The 22,542-nt window shown below is 42.0% G+C and overlaps 1 protein-coding gene across 6 annotated transcripts in view; it reads left to right on the plus strand.

The window, feature by feature from the left end:
- Window positions 1-28: 28 nt before the first annotated feature.
- iav (transient receptor potential cation channel subfamily V iav) overlaps window positions 29-22,542 on the plus strand; it is a 44,154-nt gene continuing 21,640 nt past the window's right edge. Inside the window, exons 1-6 of one of the 6 annotated variants that reach the window (XR_006261437.1) lie at window positions 29-209; window positions 1,884-2,079; window positions 2,191-2,395; window positions 2,495-4,625; window positions 14,096-15,275; window positions 16,509-16,734. Coding sequence is in view for 5 of the 6 variants with exons in the window: in XM_043422694.1 (XP_043278629.1) it covers window positions 14,454-15,275; window positions 16,509-16,734 (1,048 nt within the window). In the remaining variant the exon portion in view is untranslated. The remainder of the gene's footprint in view (window positions 210-1,883; window positions 2,080-2,190; window positions 2,396-2,494; window positions 4,626-14,095; window positions 15,276-16,508; window positions 16,735-22,542) is intronic. The other 5 variants (XM_043422694.1, XM_043422696.1, XM_043422697.1 and 2 more) reach the window with 5 other exon arrangements.

The following is a 22,542-nucleotide window of genomic DNA, read 5'->3' on the forward strand; positions in this document are numbered from 1 at the left end:
TCGAAACAAAGGAGCGAAGGAGCGGCGCCGATGGCGCGCTCAACGCAAACAATCGAAACTAAAAGGATGATGGGCTCTCGTGGCGGCATCAAAGGCGGCGTGGCGCTTCACTTTCGGCCTGTTTCACCGAGTACTGACACTGACGTAAAAGAGACTCGATTATCGTCATCAGACGAGGCGTGAGATGGAGAATAAAATCATAAAGACACGTGAGTATGTGAGAATAAATTCGTTCGCGTTGAGTCGGTACTGAAAATGATTTGAGAGAGAATGCCTCGGTAATGAGAGCAATGTACGCGGTGTACGGATAACTGAGATTGATCAATTTTAACCGGAAGACTCGGTACATAAGTCATGTACGTAGACACGTTAAAATGTTTTATCAGCACCGAGAGAGTGAGAGCGGAGAGGAGTGCGTGGTGCGCATGCATATAGTTGAGCGAGAGCGAGGTAGAGAGAACGCATGCAGAGGCAGGGTAGATGGCCCTAGTAATACTGTATACATAGGACATGGGATAGTGACTCCTCTCGTGCATATGGTAAACGGGCAGCTGCGTAAACACGGCTTCGTTCCCCACGTGTCTATCCGTACATCCCTCAGTGGAGCGGCTCTCGGCTCCCCGCTCCTCGCCCGTATGCTTCCTCGTACGCGTACATACAACACCATTACCAACACAATCACAGACGCTTGGCAATTCTCCCTCGTGTCTTGCTTACGCGTATTAGAACGTTTGTGTTAGCTTTAACCCATATATACAAGACTAAAGGTCGAAACAGGAAGGAGGTAACATAACGTATAACTAGCATGCTTACGAAACACACCGACTCTCTGTCGCGATAAGGAAAGCTATATTCTCCCCGTTATATATTGTTTGTAACTGCGCCCTTGTTCGAGCTAACCCCCTCCCATCATAACTCGATCCGAATAATCGAGTTAAAAAAAACTCGTAATGGTCGGACAACGTCCCACGATAACGAGCATCGATTCGTCCGCGTAATTAATCCTTTCTTTTGTACTCGCCATGTTTAATCGTTTAATCATGTTTATATTATTATTTTTATTGAAATATCAACTGATTTGCACCGTCCTTTTTTTACGACTGCGTACAACATTGCGATTCATATACGATTTGTTCCCTTTATATTTATTCCACTATTTTAAGGTATAGCTTTTGTCATCAGTTGAAAAATTGTCGATTGAATTTTTCGTGCGTCAATACAATCCGAATGTGTTCCGCAGCTGATTAACCGATGTGTCGAAAATATTGTTGGGTGAAAATATTGTTCGTGGGATTGAAAATAAGACGAGTGTTAAAAAAGTGTACGAGCAGGCGACGAACGTATATTCATACTTGATTATATGTGTATAGAAAAAAAAAAAATAGAGTTCTCGGTACACACGAAAATATGTGTAGCCGACACCTGCTACCGCGACGAAGATGCTCTCATCCCCGGAGAAAAATCCTGATAACCCGAGCTTTCGTAACACATATTTTCCAACCGCAAAAGATCGCAGTTGGTCCCAGCACGCTCGTTTCACGAGAGAGGTCTTGCCCGCGTTTTATGAATATTTCCAACCAGTCTCGTATCAATCTCACGTTTCTGTCCTCCTGCTCTTCCAACAAGCTAACTTTGTAAATCGAACTCGGGACAACTCGAATTTCCTATACCCCTATATACGAACGTCCGATTTTCCATTCAAAATTACATTTTTTATTCATTTCTATATTTCTCTCACGTTTTTTTTATAATTCCCCAATCAATATTTCGCGTCGGTGCAAGAACATCGGAGCTTTCAATCGGGGCCGCAGTTTGCACGGAAAACATTGCGACGACGAAATATCTTTCCGTTTCACTGATTTATCCTTTTTTTTCCATTTCAGCACTCGTTTTTTTGCACACCGAAGAAAAGAATCTTGTTGTACACACGAGCGTGAAAGAACGCGGAGGAATAAAGATTTCGTCGCATTTAATAGATTGCCTAGAAAATCCGTCCAGGAGGGTCCCGAAGGAGCTGTTATACGTGTATACGTAACGAAATATTATCGCACAATCTCAACTCGGAACTTCTAGTCCAGTGTACGTTAACCCCCCCCATTAATCCGCCCTAAAGCTGTGATACTGGCAATCTCCTGAGGATTTTCTCCCCCCTTTTTTTTTTACTGTTTTTTATTTTTATTTTTTTTTCAGGTGTATAACATCACCGTTCAGCGGAGAATCGTGAGTAACGGCAAGTAGTAATAAAATTAGAGTGTCAGACGGGAACGGCCGGTATCGATCACGAATCGACTAATTCTTATCTCCGAATGAGACAAAGTAACATCGATTTGGTCGAGCTATTTCGGAGGATGAAATTATTGGAAATTGTCAGAACTACGATCCGATTGAGTGGAGGGTAAGTGATACTTGCTTGAAGAGATTATTGTTCCAACAGATAATCGACGATGTACGTAATTCTGATTTTTTCTTTCTCAAAATTCATCGCATTCCAAAGTAACAGGCTTTTCGACCGGCCTCGCTTCCGATGAACCGACTACAAAGATTAAGAAACTGATTATTGTGGTTTTTAGTACTATTCCGGGACAAACGTCAACGATACCAATTGGGCCTGCAATGTTTATTCAAGAGGCAAACGCCCCTTTTGAATTTTACTTCCATATTCTCTTTATAGTCACTGTTGGTTTTCGACGTAGACGTATTATCAGAAAATTAACACCTCGCTAACGAGCAAGCAAACAGGTTAGGAGTTTTCTTGGCTCTTTAGTGCGTTCCTGGAATATCATTCACCAGAAACGTATCGAATATTCTCGTACCGATTCGTCCAAGCGACGACCTCGTGACAAGGCGTGCATTATCGGTTGGTACGTATACGCCCGATAAGTATGGTAAAACTCTTCTCATGACCTCGTTATTTCGTTCTGTCAATTCCTAAGCTTTGCCCACTTTCCTACTCCTTGCTGTAAAACAAAATTCATAAATATCTCGGTTTTTTCCATTCGATATGAATCACTATTTTTTTTTTGACGTTTCTATAAATGATTCATTCGATACGTAGCCCGTCTGGGCATGCGGTGTGCAATTGGCGAGGAGTAATAACAATATGGAAGGAATTTTCAATAGCCTCAGTTATTATGTTCGCAAGAACTAACATTCCACTTTTTGCAATTTGGTTCAATTCAATTCACCCAATTACATTTGTGTGAATGCTTCTTTGTTTTCTTGCACTCTGTGGTCACGTAGTAATTTTTCTAAAACGTCGACGAGTCGTTAGAATGGCACTAGACCGTACAGAGCCAGCACATGCACTTTTAGAGCAATCGTAAAAAAAAATCGTTGAATATTCTCGAAAGTAAATGAAAAATGAAGGAGGCTCGATACGAAAGGTAAAACAGTAGTAAATAAGCCCCTCTGGCATTGACCAATCGATTCACGTATGGAGAAAACAATTTGTCTCGTTCGACTCGTTTTGCCTGACCACTACTTACCTTATCTTCAGCGTGCCTCGCTACTCTGTAACTGTACGTATGTACTTTCCTGGTTCGATCTTTCCTGTACGATGCACCGTGACGAGTTTGTAGCCATGGAAGTACAAATACCGTTAGAGAATTCACCGAGCTAGCAAGAAGCGTCTACGCCGGATTGCAAAAAAAAAAATGAAAAAATTGGAAAAAAGAGAACACACGCAGCCTCAGGCTGCAGGGCCAGTGACATTGCTGTAGAGCAATTTACGGTGGCTCTCCCGCTTCCTCTCTTGTCTTGACGCAACTGAAAATCAATATTTTATATCTCACTGACCTTCCACCAGCAATTTTATATCGGGAGCACGCATTTCGAGCTCAACATTTTTCGAGGTAAATCGTCAAACACTAAATTGTACGAAAAACCCTCCAAAGTGAACTGCACCGAGAAACCATTTTGTGTCGTCGATTGCTTTTCGCATCGATTCCTGCATTTCCCGATTATTTCTCGCTTCCTCGGGGCTCCTAAAGTTCGATAAATTCTTGATCGCGATGAATTTTTTTTGACATTAAGAAGTGAGCTCTTGACAATAAGTCGTCTCAAATCGGCGTAGACACGAAAAAGGCTGAATTGTGCACAACATCGAGAATTTGCTTGACGAAAAGAAAAATATAATTTATGTAGATGCGGACAAGTCTTGTCGGACAGGAGGTATTAAAAAATGTTGAAAAACGACTATAAAAAGAGGCGGTAAAAATGATAATGGCGCTTTCCCGGTTGCGGTACTCTTTTGGAGATGGATGTACCAGACGTTGCAGGCAGGCTCTTTTACGATCGTGAGCGAGGTCAGAGAGAAGGAGACGGTGGGTAAAAGACGAGAGAAAGAGTGGGAGAGAGAGGCATATATCCCGGTGCATGCACCATTGTGTAGTATATTAGTGCAAAGTGTATACAGTTATAAAGTACGAGGTGAACTTCAAGCCACAAATGACACGAGAGTATCTGCTCTTTCTCGCCAACTTGGTGACTCTGGGGTGAGAGAGAGAGGAAAAGAGAAAAAAACAGCGGGAGGATCCCGCCCTTACTTTATACGAAAGAGGCAATCAGAGGGGTTTTCAGAGGAGAGGAATTTCGACCGTTAACTCGCGACCTCCAATATGAAGCGAGTACGATTTTTCCATTCGTTCTTTTCTCCAACTTTCCTGCTCTGCCTTCTTTTCCTCGCAGCTTTGCCTTCTTCGCACCTTTTCCCAGTGTGGTTAAATTCATACGCAGAGGTGTTGTATTTTATGCTAAAATTCGATGACGTATGCGCCGTTGCAACGAGCATATATACGCTTTTATCAAACCGTGCTGAGAATACTCACTCGTCGTTCTCGCACTTTCGGCCATGAGGCAAAGGCTCGGATAACGAATACGAGGAAAAATAAGTCTCTCGAACGAAACAAAAAGAAAAACCACTGTCGAATCAATCATCAACGTTGAAAGTGCTAGACTCTGAATGCAATTTTCCCCCTTTTTTTCTATGCATTCACCGCATGAGTACTCCATTCGTTTGTTTGGCTCCACGTGCGTTGACAAAAAGAGGAGAGCGAGAAACAAGAGATCGGTTCACTCTCGTACATCCACTTCTCGTATAATTAACACGAGACACTTTCAGTTTTTTCATTCAATAACGATTCTCATTGAAACAAAGTTTCTTCATTTTACATTGGAATTCAGCCAAAAATCACAGGGGCAAATAGCTCATTGAAAAACATTCGAGTGAAATAATTGGAGTGAAAAATGAGTGTTGAGTTATGCGGTGGAAACAGCCAGCCAGTATATGCATTATTGCGACTTGTATTTCTGCTTCTTATTGACTCATCACGATTGGGATTTTCCGTTACGTTTCAATGGACGTTATACATATGGATAGCTCCATGCTCGTGTGTTTCCACTGCCACCTCGGTCTCCGTATATATCTTTACTCCTTATAACGAATATATTCGTTGGAAGACCGGTTTCGCGCAGCTCAAATACGCCTGTTAGTTTTGTCTATTTCTCTTCTCATTCTCGTTGTCTTTTTTTTTTATCTCCTCCTCTTTTCCTCTTTCGATGTGTCGATTCCATCTAGGAGCCTCTTCTCGGTTTTCTCAATTTCCTCTCGTTATTTCAAAAATTGTTCTTCGCGGTTGACCATTTGCCAACAGCTTGATATGTTTCGAGCTCCGTTTCATCCCCTGAAAATTCATTTGAAATACTGTCAAGTCGAAGTGGTCGGTCTTTAATTCTTTAAATTGATCAATTATGTCCGCAGCAATTAGATGCAGAAAAGACAGTAACGGAAGCACGAGTGGTTTAACCGAGAAAAACGTGATTGTCCATTTTAGCACCAATCCCTGTATTTTCTTTGATTGTATACGTAACTCCCTGTATATGGGCAGAATACGTACATGCAGGTTTGAATACAAGCTTGTGTACATATGGGTTTTCCAGGTCTCTGGAAGCTTCGTTAGCTGAATATGTAGTCCTACCTTCCGGAACTATTCTCTTTTCCCTCTCTTTACTTTTTTTTTCTCCTTTTGACAGTGTTACGGTCTCTGCGGGTACATCGGGCGATTGCGAAACGGCGGACTATCACCACCTGAACATATAGACGAGACACAGAGCGAGAGAGAATAATAGAGACGCAAAATAGACAAAGGAAGAAAGAGAGAGAAAGGGGCGGGGAAGGGGGGGGGGGGGGAGGGAAGAAAAAAAGATAAAGAACGATTTCCGTACCCATACTGCATCAATCAGCGATAACGGGCTCCACCACTAATCGCGACACTGTTCGTCAGGCAGAATTCACGTAAAATTACTGAACCCCCTCACCGCTCTCATCCATTTCCCTATCCACATATACGTCAATATATGTCGATGAGAGGTATTCTTGGACAAACCTTGTATTTTTATTTCAAATGTTACTCATTTCAATGGTACACGTACTTCGAAATGCTGTTGTTTTCCTCAGTTTTTAGACTTTTTCTTAACGAGCACAGAATTTAAAAGGCGTTCATGAGTGAATCTTTGAAAATTTTGAAATTTCTGGAGGAAATTATTAAATCGTTTCATGTAAATAACGTTTCTGCATTTCGCGATTCGATATTTTTTATATATTTATCATTGCTTTAGAAGGAAATATGAGATTGAAAACAAAAAACAAACTATTAAATTTTGAGACTTGTCATAAAAATCCAAGGAAAAATGAATCACTTCGATTCATGGACGTCTCTCTCACCGTATTCGAACTGCGTCGTATTTTCGATCTCGCATCGAAGAAAAAAACTGAAAACATCTGAATTCGATAGTCTCGTTAAATTTTATCATCCTCGTATTTTAGCCGTCGAACGTATAGCCATAACGTAACCGATAATGATACATCTTCATGAGCAGTCCGAGACTGAGCCATACGACGCAATCATACGAAAGAAGTCCGCGTGCTGATGACTGCTCAAACATTTATATCTCGAAGGTCATCCTCTTTTTCATGCTTTCATTGGATTGAAAGTGAATTCAAAGAAAAAGATACGGTTTAATGAAATTATCAATTTTTTATGTCTGCCATCGTTCGTAAATCGTTCTAATTGTGCAACGATTTCAAAATTTTTCAATTCTCTTATATAATGATTATATGCGACATATAAAATCGCAGTTTTGCCATTGCTTTCCCTTGCAATTCCAATTGGATCGTTATGACGTTGCCCGTAACTCGTGATACCGTCTGCTCTGGTCACTTTACTGTGACAGGTGTACTTTGAAAAATTCTGATTTGTTTCTGACAATTCGAGGACAGGTGAGAACAACAGTATCGAAATATGATTACTTTTAATTTACGTCTACCGAATGTTGATTTTATTGAAACTCGTGTTAATGAATGATGAATAATGATTTCTGTATAAATCACAGCTTTTAATTAACTCTGACGGTTTCATTAATATGGGAAGCTATTCTATGCTTAAAAACGACGGCAGGTATGAATTTGGCGCACGCGTAGCACGCATTTGAATCACCTTTAAACTCTCAATTAAATAGCTAATGAAAAGGATGATTAATGTTTGTCATGATTGGTATTCCGGTTGTGTGAAAAGCAAAATAAAATCATTGTTTCCAAACTAAACGACAAAAGCCACATGAAAACACTTGGTGTACAGCTACGAGAAAAATATAAGCAGGAAAAATCTCGAGTGAAGTCGAGTCACGCAGAGATAGTGAAGAGTGTCGGGCTCAATGTCGATTTACTGGCCTTTTTATTGCTCGTCGCCTACGGGATAACTATACGAGGCTTTCAACGCTACTTATACATCTCGCGATTTTGACTTCTTGGATTTGGGCTAATTTTTTCGGTATTTTTCACACAGGAAATGAACGAACACGTTTTCTTAAATTTTTCGATTGAATTGTTTGCTATTTTAGCAATTTTTTTCCTAGTTTTATGAAAAAGGATAAAGAAATTGGGACACAAATATGAACTTTATGAATTAATTTAGCGACAGAATCGAAATTAAAATCTTATTTCATTTCCGGTTGTGAGTACAGTCGATTCCCCTTAAAAGTCTGTCTGCTATAAGCCTCTTCCTTGTTTTGCCCACTCTGAAAACGTTTTCGAGGTTTGCGCCCAATTGTCTCTTATAAGCCCGGAGCAAATTTCCATCTTCACGATGGTCTAGTTTTTCCTTTCATCTGAAAATATTATTCCGGTCGTTTCGCGATTTCCAACGATTTCCAATGCAATATCCATGAGCGTGTGTGTTCCTTGGCAAATTTATTTCTGGATTATGCAATACTTCGAAACGATGTGAGGGTTTCGTCAGCTTGATTCTTGTCGAGGACGTAAAAAAGTAAAGAAGCTCTCTCGAAAGCAGGCCAAATAAATAATGATCGGAGCTTTGCAATCGGGACTTTTGAGTTTACTCAAATATCGGATCCGCCGAAGAGAAAGACCGAAGGAAATGTGACGCGAGGAAGGAGACATAGCATATTCATCGCGTTATATATATAGACATACATAATTTTTAAATGGATATTGGTTTGGTAAGGTTTCAGCTTGAAAACATCTCGAAAGGAATATCATATATGAGAACCTAGAATTATCTACAGTTCATTTCAGATCAAACTGCTATCTTATCCAAATCCATTATTACCAATGGTTGAATTGAATGTGAAAAGATAATGCGGCCAGAGAATCAACTCTATTCTAGTCGTTAAATATAAAAATTTCTCGCGATGAAAATATAATTTGTGATTTAAATATTTTATTTGAAAAAAAAAAAAATTCGAGATTCGAGCTCGTCGACAAAAATGTAATATTTATAATGAAATCTGAAGAAAGAAGGTGAAAATAATTAATTATACGACATTGTTATAATAGAATGGCTCGAAAAGAAAAATGATTGGAATTCGCCGAATGGAGAATTGTGAATCGCTTTATATGCCTTAAAAATCAGGCCAGTAGGAAAGAGAGAAACGGTAGGAGCAGCTCATATCCGGCCTATCTTGGCAGAGACTCTCGTCTCCGGTTTCCAGAAAATTTCTTTGCTCTGACGTAAATCTCCGCTCGCGTTCGCCTCATCATTTTCCTCTGATCGATCATGCGATATGACATGAGCTTATGAGATTTATCATACGTACATATGCGCGTGCAATAGCTCGTACGAAAATATATCAGGATGACAAGTTTAAAAATTCTATGGAACCCGCGAGGATATAAAGCATCGGACATGTTTATTGATTGATTTTTCAAATGACACTGGACATTTCCACATCGAATTCGAGTATTATTGAACCTTCATAAAAATATCTTATAATAAAATGCAGAAAATAACCTGACGAACATTAAAAAACGATGATGAACGAATCCGGAAAAAAGCAGATTATAAAATGATTAAAAAACAAAAAGGAGGAACTGAAAAGCTCCGGTCACATATATTCAAAATTAAATACTCCTTTAAAAAAAAAAAAAATAAGCTTTATGGCAAGCGGAGCCCTTTTGTTAAAAATTCACTGGGAACTGAATAAATGATGTTGATTTTGCCGAAGTCTTTGCAAAGACAACACAAGTATTTCTAACGAGTCGTTTGTTCCAATTGACATTTCAAATAAATGGAAAAATACGTTGGAATAGAAAGATGCGAAAAGAATAATAACGTTCTCACATCCGGATTCGTATCCAAAGAGCTGAAACAAAAATGAGCAACTGAATACTCGAGCAATTTTATAAGTATTTTCATGTGCTATTTCTGTTTTCTCGTGAATCTGCATGGAGGTTCACGAAAAAAATGAAAAAATCTAGCAAACAATAACAGACAGACGTTCGTGATTGTAAGGGAAACTGGGAAACTAATGTTTGGAGCTAGATGAACATTGAGAATTCAAAGTGAAGCATGATAACCACACAAAATTAAAAAAAAAAAAAACGATGTGTCGAGGCTACTATTTGCGCGTATGTGGATTCAGCGAGAATGGGAAGGAAATATGTTGTATATACTATTCGTGGATATATTTATCGTGTGACTTTGAAAATTAGCTGGTGGTAGATTTTCATCCCCAAGCGTAAAACGGGGGCAGAGTATGGAAGTATGGAGATGGAGGAAAGACCATAGTGGGGCAAAATGGACACGGTTAAAGCGATGGTGAGAAAGGAGAGAAAAGGAAGAGAAGGAATTGTTATGACCCGCGTTTTCCGGTTATGCTCAACGCCCGGAACAGGCTGGTTTGGATGAAGCAGAGAGCGAGACGAAGCGCTATACGGGAATAGAGAAGGTTCAAAATGGTGCAAGATGGAGAGAGAATTTTCGAGTGTGAGAAAAAGAGGAAACGATTGTATGAATTCAAGGGGCGGCCGGGAGGGGTTAGAAAATAAGGGATGTCGAGAGGGAGAGAGAGAGAGAGAGGAAGGGGAAGGGGCTGGGAGGGAATTGCAGGATATAACAACGATGGAGATAACACGGGCGAGCAATTTTTGATACGTCGCACATTCATGCTGCCACGTAGAGGAGATCGTGTACTGAAAAAGAGGCTGGAGCGGGAAAGAAGGTAGACAGGAGCGGGGTGCAGGAGAGAAAAAACGAAACACAACGTATATAGCACGAGAGAGTTTCGGGGTGGGTTGTACGGAAGAGTAAACAGAGCTTTGTACATAGCCGATTTTTGTGACTACTTTTTTTCCGAATAATCCTCCTGTTTCGTAGCTCGTTTTTGCATTTTTTCGGAGATCTGGCACACCCCTTTCGTCGTACCGGTGAACTGTCGGAGATTTCCTACTTCTATCGTTTTTTTTTCTCTCCATTAGACGGAAAAATGTTCTCGAACGAAGCAACGAGGTCGAGGGGGAATGAAATCGCTACCACTGCACCATGAGGTGTTACTAACAGGCGTACAAGTGTGTCAGAAACAGCGGAGAACCTGAAATTTCTAAATATTACTGCATCTCTTGCACCTTCCGCTTTTTTATCTATAGATATATTGTATTCTAACGGTAACGCTTCGACCGATTGCTGGAAGTCGCTACGCGTTCAAAGCGGCCTTTTTCGTCGAAACGTTGATAGAAAAATCTGTGTTTCACCATTTTCACCATAAATGAAGAATAATTTTTCACTCACTTTGCGCCCGTATTATCCTCACCGTTTATTTGAGAGGTGTTATTATTTAATTCGCGTTGTTTCAATGTACCTTAAAATAAATAAATATAAAAAATAGAGAAATCGAGAGAGATTTCATAATTAATTATTACAGTGTTACACACATGTTTTACCTGCGTCCTTTTTTAACTGGTAACATTTATTTTTCTTTCTTTCTTTCATAAAGTAGAAAAACTAAACCCCATAATCCCCAAACTTATAACTCGAAACCTAAAAACACGTAGCATAAGCGCGTCAATCGGACTTTACCGCCGCTTCGCATTCCCCACCACGCGACCATCCGGCCAATCAGGCTTCACTGCCGCTTCATGGCCGGGTATAAGTGAAGGCCGCCCCGGAGCCTCACTGTAATTCTTCGACGGCTCGAGCACCGAGCATGTACCTCCGAAAACATCTCCTCCTCAACTTTTTGGGAAATAAAATTATCTTCAAAACTTTTTTGCGACTTCGCTTCCATCCTCTGGAAGGCAAACCAGAAGTTACAGTCCTTCTCGGAACTAATTTAACGTATTCACTCGTTCACAGTCACTGTCCTTCTCATCAGAAATATTCTTCTTAGGACTCACGCAGAGAACAATCTAGATTCCGACCTTTCCTATTTTCCCAAAATCGTGCTGTCATGCCAGCACGGGGATTCGGGTCCGGTAGCTGCAAAACCCACTCGCGATCCCAGGGCTTTGATGTACGATGACCAAAAATTCTTATTAATAATCGCGGGGCCATTACTCGGTGCGGTGACCGTACCAGTTTGCACGATCGCGTCATCGAACATGGATGCAGGTTCGGTAGCTGTGAAGCCCACCCACAATCCCCGGAGTCGGTGCACGGTCGCTTTTTGTAGTCAAGTCACTACTCGGTAGGGTGACCGCGCGTCTTTCGTCGGCGTTTCTCGAAACAAGCAACGGCGCACTTGTCTCATCGTCAGGCCACTGCTCGATGCGGTAACCAAACTCACCTATTTTTACGACATTTATATCTAATACCTCGCTAACTTTGAATAATTTTATTAAAAATCTTAGCTCAAACTTTCTGTATCATGTACATTATTCGACGCTGTAAAATCTTAAACAGTTCTTTCCTTCCCAACCCCCTCTCAATTGATACGAGCGCGGCCTCTCCAAAAGTTTTGTATCAACAGTATACAGACAATTTACTGTCTTATCGTAGCCGGTTTGGCATGAAATGCCCACTACATAAGTAGCTGTATATACAGACGTCTTAGGGTATGTTGAGATCGTGATTTATCGAGAGCACGAAAGAAATAATTCCCAAGTATGCTTTGACAGGAGACCAGCAGTTGAAAAGGACGAAGGGAGAAAGAGACTAAGAGAAATTGTCGTTTATTCCCAACACCCCTTTATGCGTAGTCAGAAGCAAGCGGGAAATAAATTTCGGCGCATCATGGTGTACGTGTATATCTTAGCAAACACAAGCACACATGCGCATGTGTGCGTGTCTATGCATTCTCAGTGGAATTATATATGTGCATCCATCGAGCTTAAAACTAGTTAGACGATGTTTTAGGTGTGAACGTTTTATATAACTTTGTCGTCGTATACCCAGGTACGGTTTACTGCAGTTTGATTAGAACGTGCATTAGATTATTAAAAATCGTATGTTCAAATATTTTTGATCCTCTTTGGAAATACCGTTAATTCACCATTTTTTGTTCATACACATATATTTTGATAAGAATTGCATTCGAGAAAAAATCAGTAAAAAGTAGATATATTAATTGTATAGCTAATATGCTAGACCTTGCGCATCGAATAATTAGAATCCAAATGAATTTTGGGACATTGACTGCAAATGTCTCGTGTACGTCTTGTGCTTTCAGCAATTTATATGCGTATTTACAGGTAACACATGTGTGTATGTAAAACGGGGATAGTACATGGTGAAAACGGCGAATCAACCCAGTGACCCCTTCGTATCTGGCTGCACCAGGTACTGTTTATAGATTGCCACTGGCACACTAAAGAAAGATGAAGAGAATGAAGGAGGAAGGGAGAGAGAGCGAGAGAAAGAGAGGATCGCAAACGAAGCTTCGAACAGGGCAGAAGCGTTGCTATAGGACATCACGAAACCTTCGACCTGCACGTTGTTGGAGGTTGGCCCCTCGCCTTCGACCGAGCGAGGATTCAACCCAAGAGTTTAGTCCTCCTGAGCCCTTTGGCTAAGTCGGTTTACCGTATCTCCCCCACTTTTTCTCTCTCCCTCTCAGTTTTCCTTGCCCTTCTATTCACACCCTCTCTTTCCACCCTTCCGTCTTGCCTGGCGCGTGCCTCGCGTGAAAATTGCAACAGTCTTCTGTATTTTCTCCCTCTCTTGCTTTTCTTCATTTTCTTCAGTTTTCTCCTTCTTCTTTCTTCCTTCGTGCGTCCAATTCTCGGAACGAATATCTACGGTCTTCGTTATCGACGAGACACATCGAGTTTTGCCGACCGATAAAATATTACCCCTGACAGTTTTCGGGGGAAGCCGAGCCGCGAACAGCCGAGGAAAACGGGGTGGGAAAAGCTTTGCCATTACAACCAGGAATAGTGATAAAGTGCGAATGGCAAGTGACGCTCGTGGGCATCATCACTACACCTACCCAGCAGATAGTCCAGATCTACCGATACGTGCGAAAAATAACGAGCAGCTTGACCCCATTATTTCACCCTCAACGTTTCCCAACACCAACTTCTGTCATTCCCTGATTCTTTTTCTCCCACGATTTTCTTACTTCAACAATACCACCAGCCCCCCTCCCCACACCTCCTTTCCTTTTTCTCTCGCTCTTCACATCTCTTGTACGATGTGTTCCATTTCTTTCACAAATACACTACTTTCGGCTATTTGGATTTGCCAATCACAAAATTCATAGAAAACTTTTTTATGGGATTTGCCATTCAAATTATATGCGTCAGAATGTAAATACCTTCTTTATATTAATATTCGGAAACCTCCTCAAAGTTTATTTATGTTTCCAGCAATCTTCGCGACGCCCACTCGCTTTTCCCCCAAACCCGAAAAAGTCGTGTTCCTCCGTTCCATTTTCCACAGCAGCTAAACTTTTAATTTGAGTCAGCGAATTAATTTGAAATTGTCGAAAAGTGGATCGTAGAGCAAGTTAAGATTGCAGATAATTTGGCATCTGCGATCGGCAAGGTGCTATATTCGAAAAAAATTGTGGTGGAAAAAATATAAACAATTCTTGCGGAAGACAAAAATTAACGATGAAAAATGCCTGCGAGATTGTAATGTCTATATTATTTGGGGAAATGTGACGATAAAATCGAGTAGAGATAAAAGAAAGAAGAATCGTAAAAGGATAATGAGTAAGTCTGAATGGGTGGAGTGTGCTCCTGTCGTGGCCGGGACAGCCAGGTTAATGCTGGCTCGATACTCGATCGCGTGATAAGTCAAGCGAGTAACGAGGATCAGTGTCTTTTGTATCGTTTGGCTAATTACAAAAAAGGTGGAGAACTGATCGAAGCATACACGAAGGGTGGTCAACCGGAAGTGGAGCGTCTTATGCGTGAACAGTTTGGTATATTGATGTATGCGGACGGTAAAGGACAATCGATTAACAGGGCGGAATATTTACGATGGAAGTACCGGGACATAGATTATGTTGTTTTGCCAATTGAGGCGTCACTCTCGCGTTTTGATCCTCTTGCTAAATGGAGCGATCACGAAGCCTGTTGGCAAATGCAATATCGTGGCTCGTTAGGGGAAACGCTTCTTCACGTCCTCATCATTTGTGACACGAGAATGCACACGAGAATAGCTCGAATTCTCTTGAAGTGTTTCCCAAGACTAGCAATAGATGTCGTCGAGGGTGAAGAATATTTGGGCGCTGGTGCTCTTCATCTTGCAATCGCTTACGCCAACAACGAACTCGTTCAGGATCTCGTCGAAGCCGGTGCCCTCGTGTCCCAGCGCGCTACCGGAAGCTTCTTTCTACCACGCGATCAACAACTCCAACGATCGTCAAGAAATACCGACTACGAGGGTCTCGCTTATCTCGGCGAATATCCACTCGCTTGGGCTGCCTGTTGCGCCAACGAGAGCGTCTACAATCTCCTACTTGACTCGGGTGCCGATCCCGACGAGCAGGACTCTTTCGGCAATATGATCCTTCACATGGTCGTCGTTTGTGACAAACTTGTAAGTTTTTCTTCACTCTTTTCATCACATTTCCCTCTCGGAACGGTGCAACTCGTGCTTCATTAATAATAACAGAGAATTTCCACCAGAAATATTCGTGCACAGCGCTCTATTGGACGAAGCTAATCTTGGATCATATAGAATGTTTGACCGAGAAGTTTAATGTTCGAAAGCGAGTAGTTGAGTTGATGAAATATTAACGAGGCAATGCCGTTGATGCACTCCCGATTACGATTAACGATATAACGGTTGAGCAGATGAGGTGCTCGAAAAGTCAAAGTTGGAAGTGCGGCTTAGGAATTTGTGAATCGTGATATCACGACCTTGATCGGTCGGAGGTGGGGTGCGCATATAACTTTAACGGACGTTGAGAACACGTCGAACTGTTCGTCGTCAGATTCCACCCTAAATGTCAATAGAGTCGCCCGCCCCGAATCGCAAGAGATCCATGACTCTTGTTCGAGAGTCACAGCCACTTGGGATATATGGGACGCGTCGCATCTACATTCTCGAAACCTTCTGAAATCCTGGCACTCGACACACGCCACACGTTTATGCTCGACCTTCTCGCCCCCTACTCCTCTCCACATCCTGTCCAACTCAACACTCTCTATGAGTTATTCGGCAAGAGGTATTTTCGGTTGTTGAGAACTCCGTATGGAATTTACTCGACTCTCGGAGGTACTCTGCGCCGGATAGTTAACGCTAAATACATTCACGTACACAGTGTCCGAGAATTTACTTTACTTGAGCATTAACAGGATGGAAAGTTCGCGAATCTCTGAGAAAAATTCTTCAACGACTTTTCTCTTCGTCCAAGTGTCATTTACACACAAATACTTGCCCCGTGATCGGCATCGAATTGCCGTTACAACGTGGGAGAAAAGCTTCTCTTTCCACTAAAAATATTGGATATTAATTAATGGAGCAATGTAGCGCGAACGGTTGATGGTAGAAAAAAATGACAGAGCAGCTATTTTGAGCTTGTAGTTTCAAGATCCATTATTCCCATGTGTCTGAGATGCCATTTTTCGAATATCCTGAGCGTACACATACCTCGAAGCATTCTCATAACCGTACAAACCTCTCAACCATGAAATATCTTCGGCCTGACCCGATTTTCATGATGTTCCCTTCCACACGAATTTGCATTCTTGCTTCCTCCTCGTATACAATCCGAGCTTTATTCTCGATCTTCTCTCTAATGGACTATATTATATATTCAACACACAGGACATGTTCGGATACGCCTTGCGTCATCCGAAGCTTCCAGCAAGGAATGGAATAGCCAACAACGCCGGCCTAACGCCGTTGACACTCGCCTGCCAACTCGGTCGTGCTGAGGTCTTCCGCGAGATGTTGGAACTGTCTGCTCGGGAATTTTGGCGTTACAGCAACATCACATGCTCTGCTTATCCCCTTAACGCCCTCGACACGTTACTCCCTGACGGTAGAACGAGTACGTATGCAATATTATAATTATGCAAACTTGCTGTTTCATCCAATTCGATTAAACCAAATACCACGGGATTTCTTTCAAGATTTTCAAAATAACAACCACTTTGATTTATTTTCTATATGACATGTTTATGGGCTGAGCAAAAAAAATTTATTGCCTATCAACACTGAATTTTTCTTCTCCGATAAAACTCCTCCTGAGCATCGTTGTATCATAAGAATGAATACAGCGTTTCGGGAGCCTCACGAATTGTTGCTGTTTGATACATAGAAAAGTGACTGTGTATATGCGCGGATACGAAGCACCGGCCCTCGGAGCCAGCCACTGTGTGACTTTTGGCTTTCCTCTCGGCTTTATCAGCTCACAAACGGCTAATCGAATCTCACGCAAACTTCCTCATTCATCAACACCAGCAGCAGCAGCAGCAGCAGCAGCAGGAGCAGCATCAGTGTGGTCGTATATATACAACCGGAACACACGTCTACGTGTGGACCGTGTAAAGAAACAACAGGAGACATTTGTGGGTTCCTTCTCGTCTCCTCTTGCAAGCTTCGTCGTTGTTCTCTTCGTCAACAGTCTGCTAACGAAGACAGAATGGGAGTTGGGTCAAAGAGATATTTCTTTCTCTCCTCTGTCTTACTCTTCTGCAGTGTATATGTGAATGAAGGGGAAATGGTAGGAGGTAGTGTAAGCCCTGGAAAAGGATGAAGTTGTTTCCTTTCTCCGTCGCACTCTTTCTTTCTCTCTTCGCTTCTGTCCCATTGCTCCCGATGGTTCCCGCGTCCTGGTAACTTGGCGGGAATATACGTGAATTCGGTGCAACGCTCTTTGCGTTTCTACAACCAGTACATCCCTTTTCCTCCTTGCCATTCCGTGCTCTGCTCTTCCGCTCAACCTCTCTTGTTACTACTAAGGGGAAAATGGGGAAAGACAGAGGGAAGAGGAATGGCGGGCAAAACGGGTAAGAGGAACATACAGACTTACGCGATGGTTTCTCGCCCGACGGCCGGAAAGCTTCGCCGAAATAATCGCGAAATGGTGGGAAAAGCTTCTCCCTCTTTGCCCCTCCCTGTCTGGCGTCTTCTCGCTTTTGCCTGCGTATGCCCTTGCGATCCTCTTCCTCATTTTCCTTACATACCCAGCAAGAGCCTCGGAACGACATATATAACTATAGCGGGATATTACCTAGCGTGTTTTCGAGAGCGAATGGAAAGAGACGTAGACATTAAGAGAAAGTAGGCGAGGGAGAGAGTGTGGATGAAATGGAAGGAGACACAGCCCCGTGTCGCTTTTCCGGGAGCCGGATGCAATTACGGGCATTTAACGAAGTTTCGAGATTAGTCTCTCGGCAAGCCTCTCCCACCAGGTCCCCCTGCTCTGCATCTCCCACCGCGAATAACCCAAAGCCCACGGCAAGTATGACTCTCGCACATTGTCCCCACCTACACCTCGCCAGAAGGTCCACGGAAGCAATGGAAATGGCGAGGGCGGCGAGGGAGAGAATCGTTCTCACGAGAGAAATGCATAGTTTCGGGGTGGCGCGGTATCATGGGGGCTTGGCCGGTTGAGTTAGAAGAGAAAGGAGAAGGCAAGTGCAAGAGTTCGCGTCGTTTCATTTATACTTTCACGAATCCGTTATTCCACGAGGTGTGCTTTCCGACCTCGCTTGTCCTACGACGGAGACACTTCTACACCTTTCTTTCTATACTTATAATTCCACTCCCTTAAATTCAAATTTACACAGTCTCGATTCCTCCAACAACCAGAACATTATACACCCGTGCAAAAGCACAGATGCACATATAAAGGCGTTCATTGATCGTAATAATGTGTTGGAAGGGCACGATTCACCCGAATTCTAGCCTCAAATTGTTGGCGCTTAAGCCCTTTCACGCTTCAATCATGAATTTCTGCCCGACGAACCCTCCCGTTCGAGCGCTGCGGCGACCAATTCACTTGGGATAAAGTTTTCGAAAATGGTGCAGCGTCGCCCGAGTCCTGCAACTGAGCGAAACACACACTTCCGGGCTTTTCCCTCTTTACAATATAATATATTTACTTACCCAGTGAGAGGAAGGATGCTCCTGCAGCACAGCACCACCAACGAACTCAACAGCAAAATCCTCCTAAACCGTCCCCCAATCCGGATGTAGGAACCAACACACAAGCCTACCCTTTTGCCTGCGAGTCCCGTTGTTCGTGAAAACGTTCAAAGGAGCCCTTTCTTCGTATGCATGTGCATCACACACACACACACATATAGAATTATGTAGAATACATATTGAGAGCTTTCACCGTATTTCGACATACCGTGAACCCGACCGTGAGCGTTAATTGTTCTTTTATTTCTTGGTAAAACATTTTAAAAATTATTCTTCTAAAAACAAAAGCGAAACTTTATTTGCGCATCATTCAATAACAATATAGATAATTTCTACATTTAAGTTTGTCAATATTTGAAGAATCGAGAGCTTTCAACTATACAGAACTTCATGAAACTTCTAAAACCATCTCGATTGTTTGAACATTTGTTACTGTCCAACGATGCAACGATGAAAATCTGGAATTGCTTTGAATCTTCTTTCCAAGGATACTATCCCACAGAAAAATTAATACGGTCGAGATCTCAACCCGACAATGGCGTGAAATGCTTTGTATTTATATGTGTGTGCGGACTCACTGGGCCATGGCTAACAACAAAGGGCCCCCCTGCATGAAGTTGAGGAGTTATCGAGTCCGGAAGGAAGGAGAGAGGAAACGAATTGAGAGAGACTACAAAGACAAGGAAAGGATAATATTATATATACTACTCCTACAGTTATATGATTTTCATCTTCCCTTGTTTATAGAGCTCCGTGCGTATGCCTATATAGATAACTCCTTTCACGGATCGTTCTATCCGAATCGCGTGGTTAACGTTTCTTTGTCATATGTGTTCTACCGCAAACTTCGATACCCAACCATTCAATAAATTCACATACCCGTGTATAGGAGTCTACTATACATTATTATTCAATAGTCTTTTCCTATCGGGTTTGAGGGGTCTTATGTGGGGAAACCTCGAACTTCCCTCCGCATTTGTGTTCATTTTATTTCCTCGAAGCTTCTCTTTCGTTCGTTTAGAAAAATGAAGAGTAATACAGTAGGAATTGTTGAGGTGTAATCGGTACTTGGTGGTTCACACGAATCTTCAGAATTGGGGGAAGGATCCAATGAAGATGTTTTGCCACAATGATTTTGGATAAATTAGGGGGAGCACTGAGTCTCATTCTCGCTCCATTTCATCTCCTTAATCTGGCCAATTATTCTGTCCGTGTTAATCCACGTGCGTGCTGCTCCATCCTCGTTTCAGGATTTCCCCTCTTGGCTGCTTCTCAACGGCTGTTACGCGGCTCTGCTCGTCCATGAGCTGACTAAATCGAGCTAGTGGCTCAGGGATGTGTCTCGATAACTCCTCATTACCATTTACAATCAAGATTTCCAAACTTGCTATCCAATAATATTCTGAATGGGTTTGTTCAAGAGTATTTTTTTTTTAATCCGCCATTCCGAGGATATCGAAGAGTGAGAACTCTTATCTCAACCCTTCTCCTTTCTTCTTATCCTCCTTCAGACTCTTTTATAAATATCTTATTAAAAATAGCGAAAGGCTTCTAGCAGGGTTCCACAACTGAACGAACTCCACAAATTTGAAATTTCGCGAAACTCCGTACTCGTATATGATTGCATGTTGAAAGCCTATCCGCAATATGTACTGGATTAGTTTTGACACGAAGGTTTGCGAAGCTCCTTCGGGTGGACACGTACAGAAAATTATTACGTTAAGTAGTCCGTTATATATTACAAAACGGTCTGTGTAAGGTGCAAGATTGCATCATTATAATCCATGCTCAGGATAAAAAGATTGCATGTATTCGAGATGGCTGGGCAAATTTAGACGAGCTCCAACAAGATGGGAATACTTGGTGTTGGTTGGAACAGTTTTTCTAATTTCGTAACAACGTTGGGCATCAGTAACTTGAAATGAGGACGTTAAAAATGTTTCTAGGGATCGGTACGACGGACCCCAGTGAGCGAAAACGTGACAGAGATTACAACAGAGGATTATGCGATCCTTGGCGCAGCGTTTTTTTTTCATGTTTCGGATTTATATGAATCATATCTGCTTTCCATTGTTTTCAGCGACCGGAAACTCCGAGACGGAACTAGCTTTGTCCTGAAATTGTTTGATACATTCTATTCTTATTTATTTAGCTACGTAAATCTCTGACTTATTGATATTCTAAAAATGAGTTAAATATCGTTAGGACACCCATATGATTGATTTTCATACTGACAGAGAATTCTTTTGACGAATATTAAAATGTTGATGTAAAATGGGACCAGCTAAAGTCGACGGGTAGCAGCTACACAGGTGATCTATGCACGATGTGGAAGATGAGAGATTGTATGACACGAGAAAGGGATGACGAGAGCACAATTTACCACAATGAGATAACTCTACAAGAGGGATGGCTCAACTCATTGCAGCGATGGCGTTTGAATCACCGTTGACGGCTGATTACGGCTTAACCTCCGAAGGTCTCTTCCTTGGAGGCTTGAGCCCGCCCACGAAATGCGTACATCCTCTTGACAAGGACTCAACAATATGAACACGTTAACAATATTGAGGCCGAGGATGAAGCATCTTTAGAATCCGTTAAGAAGAGAATGTATATGTAGTACATTGAAGGAATTTGGAAGTCGGAGATAAAAATAAAAGACAGTATCTTCAGAGATCCGCGGCGTCGTCTGTAAGACCATCCGAGTTTTGCTGATGGAAACAAAGGCAAAGCCTATAACTCGGAGAACGGTTAAGCTGATGATAGTTCAAAGTAAAGGAATCAGGACTCGCTGCGACGTGAGTGACGACAAATCGGATTCATAATCGCTAGCGTACTTTCTCCGTCTTTCTCTCGCTGAAACGCACACTCACACACACACACACACATATATGCACGAGTACAAACAGGAGATACCGCTTTCCTTTAAACTTACTCGATCAAGATAGAACTCCTGAAGGAGTAAAACTCCGAGACGCGGGGACACCGATAGAAGGAACAAAGTCCAAGAATCCTGATACCTTAAGAGACAAAGGCGGAAAGCTCTGGAAGTAGTACATAATAAATGGGAGAGAGAGAAATATATACGCAATTTTCACTCGGTAATTCCAAGAAACTTTGAAGCTTTCTACCTTTCGGTCTTATGGCCTTATTTACGACTCTTTTAACCCTCTCTTTACGCCCTTTCACAACCCATTGGAGTTTTCAACCCCATAGAATCGTCGACGTTGCAGCCAATATATCTACACCGAATGTTATACCTATACATATACGTGTCTCAGGTACACGTCCATAATTACACGGCGAACCATTGGCGTATTTCATGAACGGGACTCGCTCTTCGCTTCTCGCGGATGATTAAGGATTATCGATTCTTCTTCTCGTACCTTTCCTTCCACTTGTTCCCTCTACTATTCTCAATTCTATACACATCCCTCCTCTTTCGGGTACTCTTTTTATTCCAATCAGGAGTTGACGCGATCTTCTTATTCCTTCGTCTTTGCTGCTGAGAGCTTCGCCCAGAACGACAAACTCAATCTTTTTGTCCTCGTACATTCATATATCCTTCCGTGTCTCTTCGTCTCTGTGTATAGATGAAATTATATATATATATATAAATGTATAGCTTCGTATGTATCTGGAAAGACGACGGTAGCAGCGTCTGTTGAATTAGTGCGGATGATTAAGGATTAACGACTTTGGAATA

The sequence above is a fragment of the Venturia canescens genome, chromosome 6 (assembly GCF_019457755.1).
Source record: "Venturia canescens isolate UGA chromosome 6, ASM1945775v1, whole genome shotgun sequence".
Classification (NCBI taxonomy): Eukaryota; Metazoa; Arthropoda; class Insecta; order Hymenoptera; family Ichneumonidae; genus Venturia; species Venturia canescens.